Source organism: Mus caroli, chromosome 13 (assembly GCF_900094665.2).
Source record: "Mus caroli chromosome 13, CAROLI_EIJ_v1.1, whole genome shotgun sequence".
Lineage (NCBI taxonomy): Eukaryota > Metazoa > Chordata > Mammalia > Rodentia > Muridae > Mus > Mus caroli.
Window position 1 is genome coordinate 26,359,635 of NC_034582.1, and position 23,515 is coordinate 26,383,149.

Genomic DNA, 23,515 nt, shown 5'->3' on the forward strand with positions numbered 1-23,515 from the left:
TAGAAAGAAGGAAGCAGAGAGAGCTGGGTCCGCTGGGACTGAGTTGCAGATTGTAAGGCACCAGGTAAGTAGTGGGCCTTAAACCCAGGCCTTCGGGCAGAGCTGCCAGTATTCTTAACTACTGAGCCATCTCTCCAGGCTCTCAAACACTAAATGATTAAGAAACTATTGAATTACCTTTTAGTCATATGTATAGGTGTAATGAAATATAACTACACTCCTTGTTTAGAAGAGTTCCATCTTCAAGATAACTCTTTCTGCCAGGCAGTGGTGGTGCACACCTTTAATCCCAGCACTTGGGAGGCAGAAGCAGGCAGATCTGTGAGTTTGAGGCCAGCCTGGTCTACAGAGTGAGTTTCAGGACAGCCAGGGCTACACAGAGAAACCCTGTCTCAAAAAACCAACCAACCAACCAACCAACAAACAAACAAAGTAACTCTTTCCATCACAAACACACATACACACACACACACACAAACACGCATACACTCAAAAGTTGAACATACTTTTGTTTACAAGTATTTTGATACAGGATATTCAATCTGTATCATCTTGCTTTTACAAACAAGGAACCTAGTTCACAAAGGTTAAGTTTAAGGGGATAAACGGACACTCATATTAGGCGATACGGACTGAGTACTTCCTATTGTTTCTATCATTTTCCACAAAAAAAAAAAAAGAGTGGTTGGGAAAATGTGTTTTTAAACAACGATCATAGGAACCATCTAGAAATGGCTTGTGGTATACCAGGAGGAAGCTAATTTTATTTGTTAAGAAAATAATGAAAGTTTTCAGTTGTTTTGGTGACTGTAAGGAGATGGCACAGCCATGTTATCAAACACTGGAAATGAAATGAGCGGTCTCCTGCAGGTCCCTGTGCTCACGGCACCGCTCAGGCTTCCTGGGCAATGCAGTGACTGTGGCAAACAGCTCTGCATGCAGGCAACTGTGCATCTGACCTACTGATGTCTCAATCGTAGGAAATCCCGACTTTCATTCAAAACAGCTAAAAGTTACCATCAACTTTCCACTACAGGAACTTTGCGAAGAAACCACAGGCTTCCTCTTACTCTGATATTTACAACACTTAAACTGTCCTTCAAATCTGATAAAAATTTAATTTTCTTAGCCTTTTTTTTTAAATAAAAAAGTATGTCATACTTGGCCATATTATTTATGAGACAAAGGTTTGTAAGTAATGAATGAAAAAATTAAATTTATAATGTGCTCTAAAGAGGTGGCCTTGAGAATCACTATCTTACAATAGGCTTGAGCTTTTTAGTAAAAAATTCTGATGAAACAGCAACTCTATTTCAACACAAATTTATGAGCATTTTGATTGTAAGTTTTCTGACAAGAGGCACAATACACAAGAGTAAGGCGATTCTGATCACAAAGAAGAACCGCAGAGAAAGACTTTGTGTCTTACCTGCTTTCCGGGGTCAGGTAAATGGCTACAGTGTCCCTCAGAGCACAGATTTCAAGTCTGGCCTAAAGATGAGGAAAAGGCAAGAGTGACAAGTGTCAGGCAGCAAATGACAGTAAGACCTGAGGAGACAGTCCCACGTGCTTCCTGCAGGCCAGGCTGGCCAGAACAACAACAGCTTCTCAAAGAATGGGCCTAAAATTCCAGTGTCTCCTTTAACGCTGCTGTCAAGTGTGACTGTGTGGGCAGGGGCTGGCCACACAGACATGAGGGTTACTACCTGACTGGTATTTGCCTTTTAGTTTGGTAGTGAGAAGGACGGACCTGAAACCCTGGCCTGAGTGGCTGGGCTCGCTTCCTGGTACCTACTATACCCTTTTAGATACTGTCTCCTCTCAGTGCTTTATGAAGTCAATCCAGTCTCTGTTTAATGTGTGAATAAGCTTAAAAAAAGCAAAGAAAATTGATAAGTTAATCTTAAAATTCATATGGAAACGCAAAGTTCCCAGAGACGTTAAAATGGTGCCAGAAAACAACAATGCATTTGGAAGTCTCACATTGGCAACACTCTCACATTAGGGTGGCACCAGACATGACAGACCCGGAGCTCAACGATACAGAATGAGAGCTGACTGATCTCAACAAGGGCTACAAACTGTTCAGAGGGGAAAGTATCCACTCAGTGAACAGAAACAGCACAACCGGATCCACATACGCAAAGATGAAGCCCAAACATCCCTTAATATAACTAAAAATTAATGTAAAAGAAAGACAACATCCTAACTTGATACCTGGCGTGGTGGCCAAAGCTGTCTTATTCCCAGAACACATGAACATCAAATCAAATGAAATACAGGCAGCACGGCATGGGAGATAAAACACAGAGACCTGGTGACCACCATGACGGCCATGCTGCCCATAGACTGCCCTTCCCAATGCAGGGCAGGCAGGCTGTGGACACCAGCCTGCAGGAGGATACCACCCAGGGGCCTGCCAGCTGCATGGTCAGCCTGCAGAGGAGCCACACAATGTGTGAGGATGTGGTGGACAGACGGGCTCTTGAAAGAGAAGTGGAGCAGCTTGAGCATTATGAAGAGAGGTGGAACTGGAGACTCCAGGGTGGAGAGGAGCAACATATTGTGAGTAGCCAGCCCAGCCACCTGGGGCCATGGTGAGGTCCCAGCCTGAGCTGCTGCCAAGGGCCATGTCTGGTTCCATGGCTACAAAGCCACTGGAGTTGGTGTCAGTGTCTGTGGCTCATATTATCCCTAGAGCACATGGCCCTGGCTGGGGCAGCCACTGGGAGCATGCAGAACTGGGAGCGTGCAGAACTGGGAGCGTGCGGAACTGGCTTTGCTCTTCACTAGCAGCAGTACTTGGGAGACTTGTAGCCCCAACCCCAATTCCACCACCAACCCTGCAGCAGGGACAGCACTGGGCCTATATCTCGAGCAGCTCAGAGAGTACAATAGAGCTGGCCCTGGTTGAGCAGGCTCCATAAGGCAGCACAAAGGGCAAAAGAGAGGGATAAGTGCCCCCAACACGCGACTACTGTGAGGTGGTGTGGGTGCAGGGGCAACACTTTCCCACCTCATCACCTGTGGCAGTCAGGAGAACTGGCCCTTGGGTCGTGAGAGTAGGAGACCCAGTCCTGCCTTCTCACTGGCTACAGCAGTCTGGAGAGCTAGCCCTGCACCTAGCCTGGGCAGCACAGTGGATCTGGCCCTGGAGGCTTGGGCAGGTGAGCTGGCTGAGAGGGTATGAGAGCAGGAAAGCTGACCCTGACTCCTGCCGATGACAGCACTGAGTGGCCTAGCAGGAGTAGCACTGGGGAGCTTGCCCTGGAGGCACAGATATGTAGTATGTAACATACAACTTTCATGATGAGATGTAGTAACGCATCATCAGGAAAGTGAGATCACAGCTCAGAGAAGGAGACAGGGTTGCACAGCTAGGACGATGGCCATGGTCCACAGGACAGTTTGTAACATGTGCCTATAAAGCTGGTTGCGAACACTCAGTTCCCTATTTAAAAGAATTTCTTCATGACGTTGGATGATTTTGGTACCTGCAGTGCTCCATTTCTGCTGAAGGACGAGACGCACTGCATCAGCCGGCTCAGCTCTTCAGAGACTGCTTCTACCACTCTGGCCAAGACCCGTGGCACCAGTTCTTTGGAAATAGTGAATACCTGATGGGAGGTTTAGACAAGAAGAGACAGTACATTATATATACCTTTTCTGGCTTGTGTATGTCAGTAACAAAGTAATAAACAAGATACACATTTACATGTGAACCTTCATTTTTAAGATTTATTTTATTGTGTATGAATAAGTGTTTTGCCTGCACATATGTATGTGTGCCAGATGTAGCCTGGTGCCTGTGGAAATCACAAGATGGCCTCAGATCCCCTGGAATTAGTGTGGTCATGAGTCAGCATGTGGTACTGGGGACCAAATCTACGTCTTCTGAAGAGCAACAAGTGCCCTTCCCTGCTGAGCCATCTGCCCAGGCCCCGGATGGATTAGTTACTTTAGTTGTATTTACTGATGAGTGACAAATAAGCTTCGTTTTTAAAAGGCATTGCAGATGTTGACTAAAAATTGTTTTGAAAATTTTGTCTTTACATGTGATGATTTGTTGATGTTCACTGTCATGAACTATGGGAGTGAAGTTATAAACACATAGCTACTCGGGGCTGGGGCTGCTTCTTTCCTCTGAGTAGTTTTCAGGTTTTAGCTCTAGGCAGTTGCTCAGTCATTCAATGACTATCTTGAGCTTGAGTGTTTTCTGTGTGTTTTGACAGAGTGGAGAGTTTTAAGGGTTACTTATGTCAACCAGTGGAAGCCTAGAGATTTCCCACATTCCTTGGACTTGCTAGAGCTCCACTTTCAAAATGTCTCTTTTGTAGCTATTATCAGAGGTTAGTCTGAAGCACATGGAGACCAAGTCTGCAGTAGGCCTTAGCAATGTGATAGTTAAGAACCACAGGAGTCAGGAGCTAACAATCCCTAGCACCTACAAGGTGCACTTTGAAGACCTCAGAACAGCTGCAAATGTATTTGGAGAGTTAAAAGTAACTATGGTTCTAATGAGAAAACAAAAAGAATATCAGAATAGAGAGGGAACATTAAAAATTAAAAACCATCCGTTGTGACACACGCCTTTAATCCCATCACTCAGGAGGCAAAGCAGTGTATCTCTGTGAGTTCAAGGCTAGCCTGGTCTATGTAACAATGTTCAGGATAGGGTTGCATAGAGAGACCAAGCCTCAAACAAACAAAATTAAAATGTTGGAATATAAAATATAATTGTGGTGGTTTGAATATGCTTGGCCCATACAGTGTCACTATTAGGAGTGTAGAAGTGTGTCACTGTGGGGGGGGGGTGAGCTTTGAGAACCTCTTAACTGCCTGGAAGACAGCAGTGTCCTCCTGTTTGCCTTTGGAACAAGATATAGAGCTTTTGGCTCCTACAGCCCCAAATAGATATGGATGCTGCCATGCTCCTACCTTGATGATAATGGACTGAACCTCAGAACCTGTAAGCCAGCCCCAATTATATGTTGTTCTTTATAAGAAAAAAAAAGGAGAGAAATTTTTGTCTTTTTAAGACATCGCCTTTATATGAAACAAAATTTCTAAAAGTGTGTGTGTGGGAACCCTCTGGGTATATATGTGCCACAATTAAAGAAAGATTAAATGGAGGAGGGTACTGGTGTAGTGGTGTGCACCTGCTCTCTTGACTACTCAAACAGATGAGCAGAGAAGTGCGTCAACCCAGGAGTTTGAGTCCAGCTTGGGTAACACAGTGAGAAACTCATATAAATACTTAAGAGTTTCACTATTCTGTACTAGATTAGCATCCAGTTTTACTGTGTGCTATAAAGACATTTCTTTTTCTTTTTTTTTTTTTTTTGACAAACAACAGTATTGTTAAATTTTATTTATTTAAATTGTATATTAATTTCTCTCTCTCCCTCTCTCCCTCTCCCTCTCTCCCTCTCGCTCTCTCTCTCTCTCTCGCTCTTTGTGTGTGTGCGTGTACCTGGGCATGTATGTGGAGGTCAGGGGACAACTTTTGGGAATTGGTTCTCTGTCCCACTGCATGGGCTTTGAGAATCAAACTCAGTTTATCAAGCTTGGCAGCAGGCGCTCTATCTGCTGAGCCACCGTGGTGGACCCATTTCAAATTTTAACATATGACAAAGTTGTATCTAGAGGTTTAGTAAAGTATTTTATCCTGCTAATTCACAAATTAAAGAATGTTTTCTTTTTAGCTTTGCCTGTTCCCACTTTGAGGTGCTAGTGTCAATTAAACATTTGTGTCAACCCAAACAATCTGAGTATTCAACAAATATTTTGGCAATTTAAGATTTTATCACAAATGGTAGTCCTGGTGAGATCTACTTTGGGTTACTGGGCTAAAATAAAAGGGGAGGTGAGAGGCTGCTACTTCAATGATATCACAGCTGTTGATAATGGCTGTCAGCCGATCTTGTGGACAAGCCCAGCCTGACCCTTACAACCTTGATCTCTGCAGTTCCTCTGCTCTCTGCAGACAGGATGTTCCTACCCACCAATGAATTCACTTATGCTTTCATCTCAAAAGAAACTGACACAAGAATTATCTCATATTTTTAAATAAAATCAGGGATCTACGAGACCACCTGCCAGAGTTAAATCACATAAAATCTTTCTAGAGAGGAGCTCACAAACTCCTCGGCTAAAATGTGCAAATATATTTAAGGAGGAGACATGACCTCTGTTTTCTCTGCTGTCCGCCCTTCTGCTTTTGCTGTCCTTATCTGTATTTTTCCAAATACCATGATGGTTTCCAAACCTTAGACATGAAGCTAGAGCTCAGCGGAGGAGCACCTGAGCAGCAGTGGTAACCCTGTTGGCCTTGCTTTACTTTATGGTTCCCATTCTTCTATGAGCCACCTTGAGAGTACTGGCAATGTGTGTACTAGACTGGGACATCACTGCATGATAATGCAGGCAGCCATGGTCGCTGTGGCACAATAGGTGGCAGCTTGTTTTCCAGTGTGCCTCAGAATGACTCCCACTCCTAGGATGTCCAGGAAGAATGAAACCGCAGTATGAAACCTCAGATGACAACTGTGTGGGACAGGTGTGGGAACCATGGGCAGTAACATCTATACATACCAAAGCGACACACACACACACTCTCATACCCATGTACAGAAACACACTGATGCATACACAGACACAACAAGCAATTGCACAGAGACACACATGCACACCAACACACATAGGCATACACATCCATGCATATAGACACATGCAAAAAGACACACATGCAGACATATGCATACACAAATAGAGACACACAAACACACAAAAGCTGTGCTCTACTTTACTTATATGCCCAAGATATATTCCGAAGGGGAAAAAGAGATCCCCCTCTTGTGAATAATAATCCAATTTGCCTCTTTCCTTCTTCCCCCTCAATTATCTACTTTCGTAGGAACAGTTAATGACAGCTTACCTCTGCATGCACAGCAATTATATTCACCAATGCTTCTTTTAAATAGTTTCTGACACCTGAAATCAAGATGAGGGAAGGGAAAGGCACTCAATGAAATCCCCAGCAGCATCAGGATGTGACTTCCAAAGTGGTCTGAGGTGAAACTGAAAATAACACCATTACTGTCCATTTCCTTTAGAGATCAAAACGGTGAAAGGACTATTTCTAGAGAGGTAAAAACCAAAACAGCTCCAACGAGAACTGGGCTTTCACCCCTTTTCATTCCTAGCACTGTTTGTTCTGAATTTACTATCAGTTGGTCTCAAAATCAAGACTTTAAAACATCCTTATGTTTCACATGTGTAACAGATAAAGCACAGAGGACCAAAGGAGGGGGCTGAAACCTGTAAGACTCATATTAGACATCATAGCATTATACAGAATGACATTTTGATTCTAAGGCATCACTTTAATTAATTTCTCTCTGCGTGTGTGCCCACACATGTGTGTGTTTACGTGTAGCATGCATGTGCAGGAGCCTGTTGAGGCTAGAGGACTTCAGATCCACTGGAACTGGAGTTACAGGCAGTTGTAAGCCAAGTGGCATGGATGCTGGGGACCAAAACAAGGTCCACTGCAAGAGTAGTAAGTGCCCTAAACTGCTGAGCTGTGTCTTCAGCCTATGACTGACTTTCAAAGTAGAAAACCTTAAGGTCTTGGAGAACACCCAGTGGGTTAGAGTGCTCGCTATGCAAGTCATAAAGACCATGAATGAAAAGCAAACACCTACTCAAAGCGCCGGGCTAGTCATGGCTGTTTGTGCCTTTAACCCCAGTTCTGTGGGAGACGGTGGGTCAGGGCTGGAAGGGGGAACAGGAGGATCATTCCTGGATGTCAGCCTAACTTCAGGTTCAGTGACAGACTCTGCCTCAAGGCGGGTAAGGTAAACAGTGATAGAGCAGGATACATAGGTGTGTACTCCATATGTGCCCATCCATGTACTCTATTACACACAAGAAAAGCTTGCCACATAATTAGTTAGACCTGACTCTATAAAACAAGTTAAAGACTGGACATAAAGATATCAGACTAGGGGTCCAGAATTAATGAGCACAGCTTGAGTTAACAGCAGCACCCTTATGGGTGCAGAGCGTTATCATAGCTTTCTGAACCAACTACCTCCTAGCTGTGACTTCTGGGGAGAAGGCCTTTCCACTTGTCGAGTGAGTGTAGATTTTGTATCTCTTTTGCCAGACTGCAGTGAGGACTAATGGTGATCACGTGTGCATGTCCTACAGTTCACCATGCTCTTTATGAAGTCATCACCAATGTGGTATAACAAAAGCGCAAAAGCACAGTGTTGTTTTCCTATAACTCCAAAATGACTGCTTTCCTTTGGAGTGGAATGTTCTAGACTATCTAACTCACTATGCAGCCAAGGATGTCTCTGAATTCATGAGCCCTCTGATTCCTCTTTCTGAGTGCTAGGATTACAGGTGTAACTCCAAGGGTAGGAAGCAGGGCTGAAAAGGGACCTAAGAAAGTGAAATATACAAACTTGTAGAACACAGCAGCCTTCTCCAGTCAAAGAAAAGCCATGGCACTGATGTCCCCTGCAGCAGCTGGGAATGTAGGGCTGGGCCTTGAGCATCACTAGGGTGTTAGCGCAGGGCACATGACTGCGTACTGAGGGACAGCAGCTCGTGCATGCTCATCTCTATACTCCTAACATGCACAGTTACTAAACCCAAGCCTAGCATGAGAGCAGCAATGCTCTAAGGAGCCAGCTTAACAGCCTCTGCCATGTGAAACCAGGCTGTCAGTGCCACTGCAGTGCAGCTGTCAGCAACAATGACTGCGCATGCACAGGGGAGCTCCAGTGCTGACTACTAAGCCAAAAATTAAACTTTCACTCAAGGCAGGCAGGCACATGCCCAGTGACCACATACTATGAACACAACTCACCCTGTGACATCTGGCAAGAACATTACACCAAGCATCACCAACAAAGTACCCCATAGCAGAGACAGCCCTGGACTAGTCAACACGATTCTAAAGACACAGCTGTGATAGCAAATAGTGAGTAAGAACGCCAGTAAGAAATACTTAGTCCAAAAGAACTCTGAAAAACAACAGGTTTCCCCTGTTCGCTTACTGCAGGATTTGCATGAATAGCAGAAGCAGCCTTAACCTTGGGATAGAGAGTTTTATAGTTCTTGGAGTTTTACCTTTATGAATAGAAAAAAAACACAAATAAGTGTTCACAGAACAACAAATGAGTGTTTCAGGGGCTATGGGGCATGCTGGGAGAGAGATGGAAAGAAACAGCTTTTCTGCCTAAGCAGTGTGTCAGGCGGTGGAGGCAGAAGTGACAGGTTAATGCTGACCTGCAAAGAGCAAACAGCCTGAGCTGGATCTTGCTAAAGCAAAGGGTTGCTCTTGCAGAGCACTGCATACACTACAGTGGAAGACAACTACACAACGGAGATGCTTAGGATAGAGCATGCCAGCAATCCTAGAACCCAGGCACAAGGACTAGGGCTAGAGTTCTAGGGCTACACAGGACTCTTGTGCCTGCTCTTGGGACTCTTCCTCCTGTTGAGTTTACTGCCAAGTGAACTAACATATTTTATCAAAGGAGGTGGCTACAAATATTCATTCATTTGTTAATACAGATTCCCTAAACTTCTCTTATGAGGTAAACCACTAGTACCTACCTATATACATCAGGCCGTTTGAAGTGGAACACGTTGATGATCCCAGAAAGAAGACCACAGTTACTAAAAGTTTGATTACAATTTACTGCAGTTGGTTTGTGTTATAGCCACATATAAGAAATTCATACAGGACAGTTATATGAAGGGGTTTTATGTGGCAAAGAAAACCAACCAGTGTAAAATAATCTGTAAGTGTGTTTACTGGCTCTCTTCATCTGCTGAAGCTCTCAGTTGGTTAAACCCTAGTACTGAATCAAAGGCACAACAAGTTAAGGCAAAGTGCCAGCATGGGTATCAGTTATGTTTGGAAATGGCCGCTCTGCCTCATCCTTCATGTGGGGGCAAGCAGCTGGCAAATGTGCTTTTTGCTGACTAGGGAAAGGAAATACATGGTTGGGTTTTCATATGCAGGGACTCCATGCCCACAGATTCAACCAACAGCCAATGAAGAGTACTGAAAGCATCAACACAAATTTTTTCTGTCACTCTTCCCTAAAAAAAGGTCTGAAACAGTTTCCCATGTTCGGCATCACAAGGAACTAGCAGTGATTTACAGCTAATGGAAGACACACAGAACTCTGTGCAGCTCTGTGCCATCTGCACTGTGGAAACTGTGGTGAAGAATGGAGACCTAATTCCTAAGACTGTGGGCAGGTGGAGTTGAGGAATAAGAGAGTGGGCCTCATGTGCGGCCTCAGGGACAATGGCTGAGCCTGCCATCTCTTCCATCAATGAGAAGTGAGAAAGGAAAGGAAAGGCAGGCAGAAGAAGCTGATCCCAGGGAAGCTGGACAGACAGATGCCTACAACAAAGGGTTGGGCTCTAGAGGTAGATGGTAGGAAGTACTGTTGGATGGATTTCAGAGTCCCTGGCTTTGGTGCCGGGGGCAGGACCAGAATTTGATGTCTGTAAGAAGGGTACTTCTACAGGGTAGGTGACTATAAGGGAGGAGCCATACTGTAGTCTACTCTGGCGGCAAATGTTGGCTTCTCTTGCCACATTTTATTCTATTTTAATATTATTAACACTGACAGTTGCTAATTGCTTTTTATGTTCACTGGGGTGACAAAGGGTACAACTATGGTACAAATTCTGGCTTGCCAATCACCAGCCACATGACCTCAGACACCTCAGTTTGCCTCTCAAGTCACTGCCATCCCTGAAAGGCAGTGATTGTAGTGAGTTCTTTGCTAAATATGCCGTTATAGATGCGCTGTTTATTCTCTCATTCTTCAACAGTGCCCACCTGCCCTGTGTGAACACCACTGACGTGCCATGAGAAGTGCACAGAGCAGGCACAGCCTGTAGCCCCAAGAGAAATGACGCTTTGGTGGAAGAAGTGTTAAGTCTCAAGAAGGACACACAGGCAAAGGAAACAGGTTTAGATTAAAAAAAAAAAAAAACAAAAAAACAGCTGGCTAACAGGCACACTGGGTATAAAATGTACTAACTACAGCTGTATTTTCTGAAACTCCAGGTATACACAGGCAAACTAATTCACTGTGACTGCTATCCAGCTACAGATGGGGTTCTTTTGAACAAGCAACTCAGGAACTGATTAACGGCTGAAAAGTTGTTTGGAGTGCATGGTGGCAACAGGAAGCTTGCCATGACATCCAATGTGGCTATGCTGGGGTCTTACAGGGGCTTTGCCTCTGACAGAACTCCTGCTGTACAGCTTTACACTAAGCGTGAAGGTGGTGCTCTAGTGGAATTTGTCAGTTATATTTTGCTTTGGGTAAAAACAATGGCAGAATATCACATATTAGCATGGCTTCGAGAGACTGCAATGTCTGGTTTGACCACTAGATTTTTTAGAGCTGGACCATCCACATGAACTGCTAAGAGAATGGTGAATGAATAAGTAATTAAAGGAAAACTGAACCACATGTACAACTTAAAAGATCCACAGTCAAACAGCCTCACCCTTCAGCAGGCTGTTTACTAGAAACAAGCAAACCTGTTATGAGGATATGCCCTCTGGCAGGGCACCTCTTACTTTTCTTAGGACACAGGACAGGAAGGGCAGTCTTTCTGATATTAAGCAGCAGGATCTATTTAACAATACAGTTAAAGAAAGTAGGACAGGATAGTGCTGCTGAGGCCCGACCAATGTGTTTCCACACAGCTTTGCTCTTCTTGGGACAGCTTGTCCCAGACAGTCAGCACTGGTTTGCTCAGTCCCCACAATGTGCTAGATACTATGGCAATTCTCAGGTAGGTGAGAACACATTGGGATAGCCTGTGTGTTAAAGAACCTGGGTTTTAGTTTGTACCCCAATGGCAGTGACCATGTACAGTGTAGACCTGATTAGGAAGGGTGGTCAGTGTGGGGGTGGGGGTGGAGTGAGAGTAATTAAGAGGAAAACTGACTTGCTGCTTGCCGTTGCAGGGAAGTGTCAGGTTATTATGATGTAGTCCTGAGTGTTGTTTTGAAGAGCCCTACTTAGATAAACCCCCACAACTTTCCATGTTACTTAAGTGAGGGAATGAGAGGCAGTTTCTGAGCATTCAGAATACTATCGACCTTCTCTGCTCTGAATATGAAATTAGAATGTGTCATGATATGTGACCAACAAAGTGTCCCCACCCACACAGTATGAACCCAGACGATCACTTAGCAATTAATCTAGAAGCCTAGTGTGGAAATTCCCCAAGGAGAACAGAGTTCGCCTCTCCTCTGATCGAGGCCTGTAGGCTGCTGCTAGCATGGAGGGCTTCCGGTTAGTAAAGCTGTAGGACCTAAGTCTCCCACAAGGAAAACAGTGTTTGTGCACATCCAATTAGAACAGAAGTTTCTTGGTCGTTTGTCAGCGTCTTCTTTTTTGAGCAGGAAAGTCACAAAGTTGTAGGGATAAGCACATGTTAATAAACACACACAGTGAGAGCCTCATGTTAGTGTTCAGTGTCAGGCACCATTCCAGGTCCCGAGGAAAACACAGAGACCTTGCTCACAGAGCTTACAGCTGATACAAGCAACACCCAGGTTTAACATAATAAATGGCCTGGCTGTTCTTACATATAAGAAAAAGTGGCAAAGTAAATTATTCTTAAACAAGAAAATAGCTGTATGATAGAAAATTAACCAGGCAAACAGTAAAGCCTGGGTTGGCAAAGGCAAGGCTGCTGTGCCTGAGAATGGCGGCATTGTGACAACGACCCCATACCTTGTTGAATGGACACTGGTGTTTCTGTGTGTCCATTTCATTAGAATGCTTCCTGGTAAAAATGTGATAATGCACCCCCCTCCCCCCAGTGAACTTCAACAAAAAGTGTTTAAGGATGGCTGGAAGCAAGGTAGTTCATTTGAACTTTGAGTTCTCCTCCATGTCTGGGAAAATGCTCAAGGTGTTGCACAGGCAGATTTGATTCTCTTTATTACTAATATGAACAGGCTCCTGAGGACACACCCACAGGAAAGAATATTCTAAAAACGACCAGGCCTTAATGAACAGGCCTTTCTCCTTACTTTTTAAAATATTTTTAAATTTTAAAAATTAAATGTCTGCTGAAAAGAAATAAACATGGAAGTATGGGCACATTTAATAACAACTAAACGTTCAATGAATGTTGTCTTCACCACTTTCCCCTGAGAATGACACCTGAGAATCTGGTATGTTTTTTCAGACTTTTGCCTAGGAATATGTTTTTTTTTTTTAAAGATATTACAATTATCTTCTTAAAACTTAATTATATCACATTCTTTAAGAAACAAATGTAAACAAAGCAAACCAAACCGAATCAACCTGATTTTCAGGGCAAGCTGGGCCTTTAGTAATGTCAAGTGAAGCACACAGCACCCCATGCAATCCTGCTCCTACTCAGGACAGATTCCTCCCAGGCAAGTACAGCTTTCCCACTGCCTGCCCCGCTCACACACACACCCGCGTCACGTCACTAGAGCGGTACAGCTGATACACTGATGGCCCTAGCAAGAGAGGCCAGGGTCCACAACAGGGCCACTGCTGGAGATGCACATTCTGTTGGTTTAGTGGAACGTGCTCACCACTACACAGTGATGTGACAGTCTTTGTGCCTGAAACGTCACTGCTGCCTCTCTCATGGATGTCTCCTTCTCCATTAACCTTGAAGCTGCTTGCTTTCTCCGCCCCCCCTCCCAACCCCTACCATTCTGTGTTTCCCAGAAATGTCATAGATTTGAGCTCATGTAGTACATATGTAGATGTACTTTGCAGATCTGCTGGTCCAGAATTTGCAGTCACCCCGTCCTCAGCACCCGAGTGCTGGGTTACAGGGATGTATGCGTCGCCTAGCTCATGCACTTTAATAGGATAATCTAGAGGTGGAGCTGCTGAGTTGGAAGGTTTTCAGTCTTGGTAGATTCTGCTAAGCTGTCACTCAAAAGGCCACAGGAAACAGAGGTCTTGCTTCTCCAAGCATTTTAAACATGGGTTGTCTGGTGCTACAACATGTCCCAACTCAAGTTCATTGAAAACTTTTAAACAGCAATTTGACAAAACTTTTCATTGAAAAAAAAATCAAGTAGAATTTTAAGCAAAATGTAAAGGTGAAAGAAGCCAAGCCTTTCACTCCTCTGCCTGTGTGAAGTCTCAACAGGAGTTACAGAAAGCATGCTGTACCCTGTGAGCCCATACCAAGAATGCAGACCTTCCTCTCCATGAACCACTTCCTGGCACAACAGACATTACTTCTCTATGGACAAACTCACTCAAAGTTCTCTGCTAGTGTTGTTTTGAAACCCAGCACTCCCCGGTAGGTAATACTTCAAGAAATCAAATTGGAAAGTCTGGAGACAACCTACTTCGTACACCACATTTCCTGTTTTTAACCCCTGTGCCCTAAATCAGTTAGCACTCCTAGTCTACTGACAAAAATAGATCGAAAAATACTATAAATATCCCACAATGTACTTTTTAAAATTGTCAAACTGAAACATTACATGAAAGAAGCCTGGGCTGTTTTTTTTTTTTTTTTTTTTTTTTATAAATAATATTTTTCTTACATATTTTGTATACCTATAAAAAAAAAAAAAAAAGTAGTCAGAAACTTTATCAGTATCGGCATAACAGACAAAGGAGCCTAAATATCACATAATACAATTAGCTTTTGTTGGAATGGAGAAAGCAAATTTCTGTTGGAAGTACAGGTCTCCCTGTTTTGGTGTACATTCCCATACTGACTTATTAAAAGGTGTTTAATTGTGTCCTCAGGGGCAAGGTGGCCCTACTGTGAGTGTGTGAATAACTTCTGCCTCTATAGTGCTGTTCTCTATCCCAGGACTTTTCCTGTATCAAAATGTGGTCCTACTGATCACTATGGTGGATTTCATTGGAAAACTCTACTCTTTAGAAAACAAAGTATTACCAGCAATGAAAATACTAATGAGTTCATGGTTTACTTTTATATACATATAAATAAAATTCAGTGGAACTTAGTATCAATAAACTGTCTTATTATTAAAAGCTGTTTAGAAAAACAGCTTTCAAGAGTTAGAAATAGGCAAGGGGGACACAAGTCCCCAGCCTCTTCTCAGAAGTTTACGTGATGTGTTAAAGGAACCATGGATCACATTAACAGCGCATGTTACAGAACACTGTAGCGTTAGCACACAGTCAGCCAACTCCTCATCAACTCAATACCCTGGACTTCAGCCTTCAAAGGAGACAGAAGTAACATGAACTGACAAATTAAAACTACCTTGTCTCAACTAACTACACACACACACACACACATTAACACACCAACACACACATTCACACACACACACACACACACACACACACACACACACACACACACANCACACACACACACACACACACACACACACACACACACACACACCCTCCTCTCTCATCCCCTCATCAAGCCTTTCATTAGAAAGCAGTCTCAACTGGAAAAGTGAAAGTAACAACAAAATAAGATTCACTCTCTCCATGCAAATGAGAGTTTTATTCACACCGTAAACTACCACTCTGAAGGTAATATTGCATAAATAGGAACTGTTCAATTTTCAAAATCTCAAGAAGACCAGTTTAAAGAAAAGATTATTTCAGTAAGATTGAAACCTGATGCTTGGGATGGAAGCACTGCTGGGTAGCAGGCTACTGAGCTGTGGACTCTGGAAAACATGTCAACTGTGAGGAGCATGCCCATGGCCTGGCACCTGTGTGCAGAAGGTGCAGAGCTGCTCTCAGGCTTATGAGAGCAGTGAGCAGTAGTGAGGCTGCCCCAGCACTGGAACCAACTGTGGGGCAGAGAAAGAACTAGGTGTGACCCTCATTCTCAACATCCAGCTCCATAGACTAATCTTTCATACGAAGGAGTAGCCCATTGTTGTAATTTTAGTCAGTAAATCAAAGGATCAATCTAGATATTAAAAAGTTTTGGTCCTGTGAAAACAGGAAGTCAATAGTTATGAATTAGTCAAGCCCCATTTCCACAATAAGAATCCAGGTACAAGTGTCTGTCTCTAGAGTCCTATGTTTTTGCACAAGCCACTAATCTGATGAGAGTATTAAAGACACAAAGTGCTGCTTCTGCACTCTGTTGAATCCAATGGCAGAAGACAGAGGTTATGTAGAAAGGGCAGGGTGGTGGATTTGAGTGTGCCTCTGGCTCCCCAGGAGCTGTCTACCTGCCTGAGTCTCTATTTGTAGAGCTGTGATAACAGCTTTCAGAGATGGTTCTGAGGACAAGACACACAATCCAAGGGGAGCAAGAGGTTTTTTCAAGATAAAGGAGGGCTCAGCTCCTCATTTCATACATGGGATTCTGTTTCTGACTCTTTACGATGCAATCTTCCTTCACACATGTGGATTCAAGTGGCTATTTCACTCCAGCCCCTGAGCTGCTCTTTGTCCTCACAAGAAGCTGTTTTCCCGGTGCTCTGCTAAATATATCCTGAGTGTCCTGCAATAGCTCTCAATGCAGATTTTTAATGCCAAAGAAATGCAATGCCTTCACTCTCCCTGATAGCTTTGCCAAAGGAAGGACTTGTTCATGGCTCCCCACAGTGATTAAAACATCATATTTGCTGTCAGGAGGTACAACCTAAAAAAATCTATAGGATTGTTCAAATCAAAGGTATACAAATTTTAACCCTCTCAATACAAGTATATTTACACCTAAAGCTATAACATGATCTAAATGCAGAAATGCCTATTTTATAAAAAACGTGTCAAATGGTATATTTGCACTGCTAACGGGGTCTGAATATTGTGGTGGCTGTGGTCTAGATTCAGAAAGCAACACTGTAACATACATTTCCATGGTCAAAGATATAGGAAAAAACAGCAGAACCCTCTCCTAGGAGAGAACAGGAATTCAGTCAACAGCAACACAACAAATGGTTTCATACTTGCACAGTATGAAAAGTGTGCTGGAGTTAATATTTAAATAAGCTGAAGGTCTAGTACTAAGTCCACTTTATTTTGCTGCCTTAGATTTACTGACTTTCCTAACTGAGAAACTGTCATACTAAGAAATAAATGCAGGTGTATTTGAAAGAGGTACCTTTACTTCTCACTAAAAATCTATCTCTGTCAAGATCTTTCAAAGGAGTTTTTCTAGTCTTAAAATAAAGTATAACTACTACATAATGAACTATATAATCCCTTTGTATACCATTTGATGTTTCACATGCTCACATGCATACAAACATGTAGTTCCACATGCACTGGCAGAATAAGGATGGGAAGTAGGGTTTCCAGTAGACTGTAGCAGCCCTTGCCTAACTACAAGGGCATACACACACGTTGACCTCTAGCGTGGGGTCACTGTTCACATACATGCTGCGCTATCATGTATGGCCACTGCACACACACCACACAAACACACACACACACACACTAACCTGTAGAATGTGGTCACTGTGCACATGCATGCTGGGCTACAGTGCTCAGTCACTGCACACACTATTCTGTAGTATGTATAGCCAGTTATCTAGTGAGCAGCTGGACATCGGGGCTCCAGTCCCACCCAAAGCATATCCTTGTTCAACAGTCTACTTTCAGTGCTGTCCCATGTGGGCTCTCACATATACAAGCAGCACTACCTCTAATAAAAACAAAACAGGAATTGCCAGACCTTCTTTTTTGGTAGACCCATTTCTCAGCAAATATAAAAACACAAGCCATAGCAGCAAACAATAAAGCAGAGAAATAAAAGCCCAAGAATGCAAATCACTTTTCTTTTCTTTACACTATCCAAAGACAGAGTACAAGATATTACATTTTTCATCTCCATCATATTTTAAGTCCATGAAGACAGTTTCTGTAATTTTATAAAACCTATTATTAAAGCTCTTTAACACACAAACTTGCTAACGTGCTATGCATTCTACAGAAAATTCCTAAAAGTCCTTGTCACTATAATCACAGGCTGTCACAGCATTTGTAACCAAAAGTGACAGCAATTTCAAAAGGCAAGAATGGGTTTTCAAGTATATCATATTTGGGAATTTACTGTGGTTGTCACTCAAACATTCTGACTATTAGTGTTTGGTATTATCAGAAAATTGAAGTCAATTGATAAAAAAAAAAAAAGGCATATCCTGAGTACCCTGTACAGTACAGGTTTTACTAACATTCTTTAACTTGCTCTGATAGATACAAAATGCTTCATTTTCTTCCAAATACTTAAAAACATAGCTAATTGCTGAGGGTTTTATTTCAGGTGTCTTTATCTTCCTTCCTCCCCCAGTGCCTCCTGCTTATACAATGTAGTATTCAGGCAAACTGTATTTTGTGCATTTATTTACTTTGCTGTGTATGTGTGTGGTCATGAGAATGTAGAGATCAAAGGGACAACTTGTAGAAATGGCTTTCTCCCTCTGCCACCTGGGCCTGGGACACTGAACTCAGGCTGTCAGGCTATGCACCTTCCTGGTTGACTAGCCACACTAATTAATCAGCTTGCTGATAATGGTATTTTTTTGAGAAGCCAAGAAAGGGAAATTCCAGGTTTGTCAAGCACATTTCACCTATGAAAGGAGGGGGTGTCCAAGGTCTTTCTGTCCATCCAAGACCTTTAACTTTCTCCTTTATGGATTCCTAGGAAATGCTCAAGATCTTATTTTCAAAAGTACAGAAGTCAGCACCCTAGTGTTTGGAATAAATGTTAATCACAACGGCCAACTACTGTGCTGTGGCTTTTGCTGCTTCTTCAGGAGAGAGCAGAACACTAGAAGTGATTACTTCATTAAATACTTACCAAGCACCTTTATCTGTGGTGCTGGAGGGCACACATTGCAAGAACAATTCTAACCTGGGTAGGGACAGCTCCACGATGGGGATGATGTCAATGAGGGCTATTCTAATCTGAGTAGGGTCAGCTCTGTGGTTTAGCACTCTTAAAAATCCCTATTAGCTGTTCACTTTCACTAAGAGGACTAAGTCTATGGGTCTCTTCATCCAAGCACATGCCATACACGGATATGCAGCTTCAGAATCCTGTGAGACCCACAGGGTCCCAGATACAAGATGGATTGTAGAAAGGGCAGAGAGGTACAGAAGAGACAGGAAGAGTTTAAAAAAAATCCTTGAAAGTGTTTTGAAAATGATGTGAAAGGAACCAATAATAATATCTTACATAAAAAAGAAAATAAGCAATGGAAGCTCCATTCTGAATTATAATCATCCCCAAGAGACCATGTGGAGGGAGAGCTCTAGAGAGGATAACTGTTACTATAAAGAAGAAAATGGGAAAAATGGGGGACTTTAACTGGGGAGATGGGAGGGAGGCAATACAGGGAGAGAGAAGACAGATAAACATCAAGGATGTTTGAAAATGCAATAATCATACTGTTCTATTGAGAAATAAATATATAATGTATATGAATAAACACACATCTATCTATCTATCTATCTATCTATCTATCTATCTATCTATCTATCTATCTATCTATCTGAATTTATGCCACTTGGGGTGATAATGATCCCCACAAGAGCCATAGGTGATCTACCAAAACCCCCAGTGACAGGCATGGGAATCCTCCTTCAAGAATTGTTGGTCAGGGGAATTGAAGAGACTCCTCAAACAATAGAGGCTATTCTTGTGACCCTTGGTGGTTCCAAAATGTGAAGGTAAAATCCTATTTATTGGCCGGACACCCACACTTCGATCACCCGAAAGTCTCCTCCCTGAAGACTACCTCTCATAGTATCAGATGCTCTTGTGCAAATGGCCAAGGGAGAAAAGTAATCTGGAGTCCAACCCTGTGGGAAAGCCTCCAAACTATAATGACCAGCATAGCAGGATATGCCTACTTTCACAGTAGAAGTGCTTTAGTCTTCTAGACAGCTGTCTAATGACACAGGAGGCACACTCAATAGGAGGGAAACCATGCCTGGTACTGCAAACCTAGCCAGCTACCAGTGGATGGAGGGGACACAGACTTTAGGAGTGAACACACCATTTGCTTAAACCAATACAACTTCCAACTGTTTTCTAAGCACTTGTACCCACAGTTGTAAGTAGTCTGTGGTCACTGTTCATGCACATGCACTCACACATACAGACACACACACACAGACACACACACACACACACACAGACACACACACACACTTCTTAGATCCACAACTAATCAAAATGCAAAGAGTGAGACCCAGCCGCAACTGATCCAGCAATAATGCACCCTACACCTAACGTTCAGAACACATCATGGCAATGGGGTTGGAAAAACCTTTCCAAAGGCAGAGGCAGAGGACTAAGATGCCTGTAGCTAGATGGTGTCATCTAGACATGATAAGGAAGGCCTACCATGAAATCTCAACAATGTGGTTGCCTCAGCACACTTTCACAGTGGCAATACCAGCTGACATGCCCACATGGATGGGGAATCTCACAAGACCCCAGATGAAGAGCTTCAGGAGACTCACAGCTGCTGGGAGAGGGAGTCAGGCTTCTCTATGGATGAGCTTCCTGGTAAGTTACTGAACCCCAAGCAGTCAGCCCTAAACACAGTTGCATGTCAACAACACCCAATGGGATACATATTAAATAATAACTGAGGAAGAAGAGGTCATAAACTTGAGAGAGGTTGATAGGGGCACAGGAGGAGTTGGGGGACAAAGGGAGGGGTAGAAATGATGGGAATATAATACACATGTAGGAAATTCTCAAAAGAATTTAAATAAAACCAAACAAAACTGTCTTTTAGTTCTAGCCATACAAAAAGCCTTTGAATGATGTTGCTTTTGATCAAACCAAAAACAAATTTATAATGGTTATATAGAAAAGAGAATATGTGAAATATTTTTTTTTCAACTCAGTGCTCAGAATTATTTGAATTGCTCAAAATGAATAGCTATGAACTATAATCTATTTAACCTGACACATCTGGAACACAAAGAAAAAGAAATTTAAAAGCAACCGAAACCCACAGAGGCGGGCTAAGGCATGTGGGTGGTAGACGCGGGTGAAGCAAAGCTGTAGCTTCACATTCTTGTCTCTTCAGTGTCCATCTCTGTTGCTTTGTCATCTTTCATGCTCAGTAAATGACCTACTGCACAAGTAAGGGACCTGTGTAAAGAAGCTGAAGGTGACGGCACACCCCTGTAGTCCCAGTATTACGGGAGCAGAAACAGGTGGCTCCCTGAAGCTCATTGGCTGGCTAGCCTAGTAGAAACCTGGGTTTCAGGTTCTGTGAGAGGCCCTGGGGCAGAAAGATAAAGGCTGAAAGAAATTAAGAAAAGATATCTGAGAGGGACCTCAGGCTGCCACACTGTGTGCACCCACAGTACACCTGCATGCACAGGTAAACAGATCCGCACTAACCAGTGTACTCACCACCACTCCTTATTTGTGCATAGCACTGTGGTCACAAAACTGCCATGTTACACAATACGGTCTAAAGGCCAGCAACAGCTTTAAAGCTGACTGTAGCTACTCAAAACTCAGTAGTGTGTCAGCTGTGAAGACATACGCTGGTCCTGGGGAGGGCAGAGCTGGCAACAATAATTTTCACTCATACGGTTTTCCATTAAAAATGTCCCTTCCCCACACAAGTATGTATACAAGTACATGCATGCACACACGAAAGGCCTTGAGTACCCAAGCTTCGCACAAAACAACCTCTGGGTTTCTTTTCAGACCACTTGTTTGCCCTGTCCCGAGCCTCAGTACTGTGACTCTGACCTCTTAGATTCTAGGAAACAGGGGCTACATTATCAAGGCACCTTTGATGGTGACTTAAACCCTGTAAGTGTTCCAAATTTAACATTTGGAACTCATCTGGACTTTGGCTTTCTGCTGTGATGTGTTATAAATCACAGCACTGATCCTGTTCCCAGTTCAAAACTTAGCAACGTGGATGTGCTTATGTCACAGTGCAGAGCACCCACCCATCCAAATCTCATGGCAATCTTCAAGTGTCATGCAGCCTCACGTTCAACCCCAGTGGACAGGGTACTATGAGCCTAGTGGTTTTTCCACCCAGCAAAGACTAGTAAAGCCATGTGATTTACTAGACTGGGATTCTGACTGGTAAGCAAGGCTTTTGTTTTGAAGAGGTGTCAGGGTGACAGCATGTCAGCTCCTAGACTAAACATATTAAACAACAATCCAAATTTTACCATTTGCTGTGAAGCTTCAGTGTTTTCAAGCTTGTGTCCCTGTGCAGATGGCCATCAGAGCAATGGGTATGTTTCACCAGACAGTGGTGGTTCTTGGCAGACTGAGTCAGAAAGCATCACAGGGCAGGTTCTCAAGTGCCCTATGAGCACTTAAAGACAGAACTACCGAAGAGAAACAGTAAGCTCAGGGCATGCATTAACCCAGGTCACAAGCGAGTACTAAATAAGTACTGATAAGTCACTCAACCCCATGGAGAAAAGCAACACTGCTTTTTCTTATCACACTGTTTACGACTGTGCAAAAGGCTAAACAGCGTGGAAATTAAGTTTGGAAAGAGCCTCTTAGATTTGTAGCTAGACAAACAAAATGAGGGGGGAAATCCCTAATGCTTTCCACAGTACCTCAGAAGCTTAAGTTCCACAGGTTCACTGCACACAAACTGACTACAGAATGTCCATGTGCCTCACTACCTGGAAGGGACTGCTGCAGAGGGCAGGGACACAGCCTCCATCACTGGTCAGACAGGAATAGTGGTATTCTGGAAATGGTCAGCATGGATTTGCTGCAAGACAGAACCAATGGTAGTACCTGAAACATAAGAGGCACTAGGTCCCAACAGATTTCTGGATGAGATTCAGAGAGAGACCAGAAAGCCTGGCAATAATGAAGTGGACAGAGACACTGCGTAGGGAGAGGAAGAATTCCTTATTTCACATCCCTCCTGCCTTCCACTGGCTGGCTCCTCTGGGACCAGTGAATGTGGCATGCAATACTACATCACAACACAAGATCTCAGCAATGACAGCCTTCAAGATCAGAAGTCCATTCCAGGGGTCAATTAGTAAACATGTTCAGGGCTAGCATCAGCAAACAATAAGAACAACTACTATAATTAAATGAAATTCATCAGGTATGTTCAAAACGAGTTCATAAAACTTAAGAATTAAGACTATCTTGTTGATGACCCTTGAAAAATGCTAGGAAGCCAACGTGTTTGGAAATGACTAAACAAAGGACACACTGCCCTGCCCTTTCCTATGAAGGAACCAAACAGCTGGTGAGGAAAGTACTTTGTATCCCTTAATAAGAAATGGCTTATCTGGGTGGGATGGAGGGAAAGAAAAATGTTCTTGTCTCAGGTGGCTACAACTCAGGAGTTAGGGTGACACTCCCTGTTACCCACGACTTCAACCAAGTCCATGGTTCTTCTTCCGGGCCTTGTCTCACTGACTACAAGACTGAAGTCTACGGCAACCAGAAGAGAATATGAAGAGAAGGCTTAAAGCAGAAAGCAAAGGTCTGGAAAGTAAGAGAAACTCTA

General features: G+C 43.2%; 1 protein-coding gene across 1 annotated transcript in view; it reads right to left on the minus strand.

Annotated features, from left to right (window-relative positions):
* Positions 1 to 23,515, minus strand: part of Exoc2 (exocyst complex component 2) — a 160,727-nt gene that overhangs the window by 5,259 nt on the left and 131,953 nt on the right. The window contains exons 24-26 of the mRNA XM_021180205.2: positions 6,938 to 6,993; positions 3,495 to 3,617; positions 1,430 to 1,491 (exon numbers count right to left, since the gene is read on the minus strand). Of these exons, the coding sequence (XP_021035864.1) occupies positions 1,430 to 1,491; positions 3,495 to 3,617; positions 6,938 to 6,993 (241 nt within the window). The remainder of the gene's footprint in view (positions 1 to 1,429; positions 1,492 to 3,494; positions 3,618 to 6,937; positions 6,994 to 23,515) is intronic.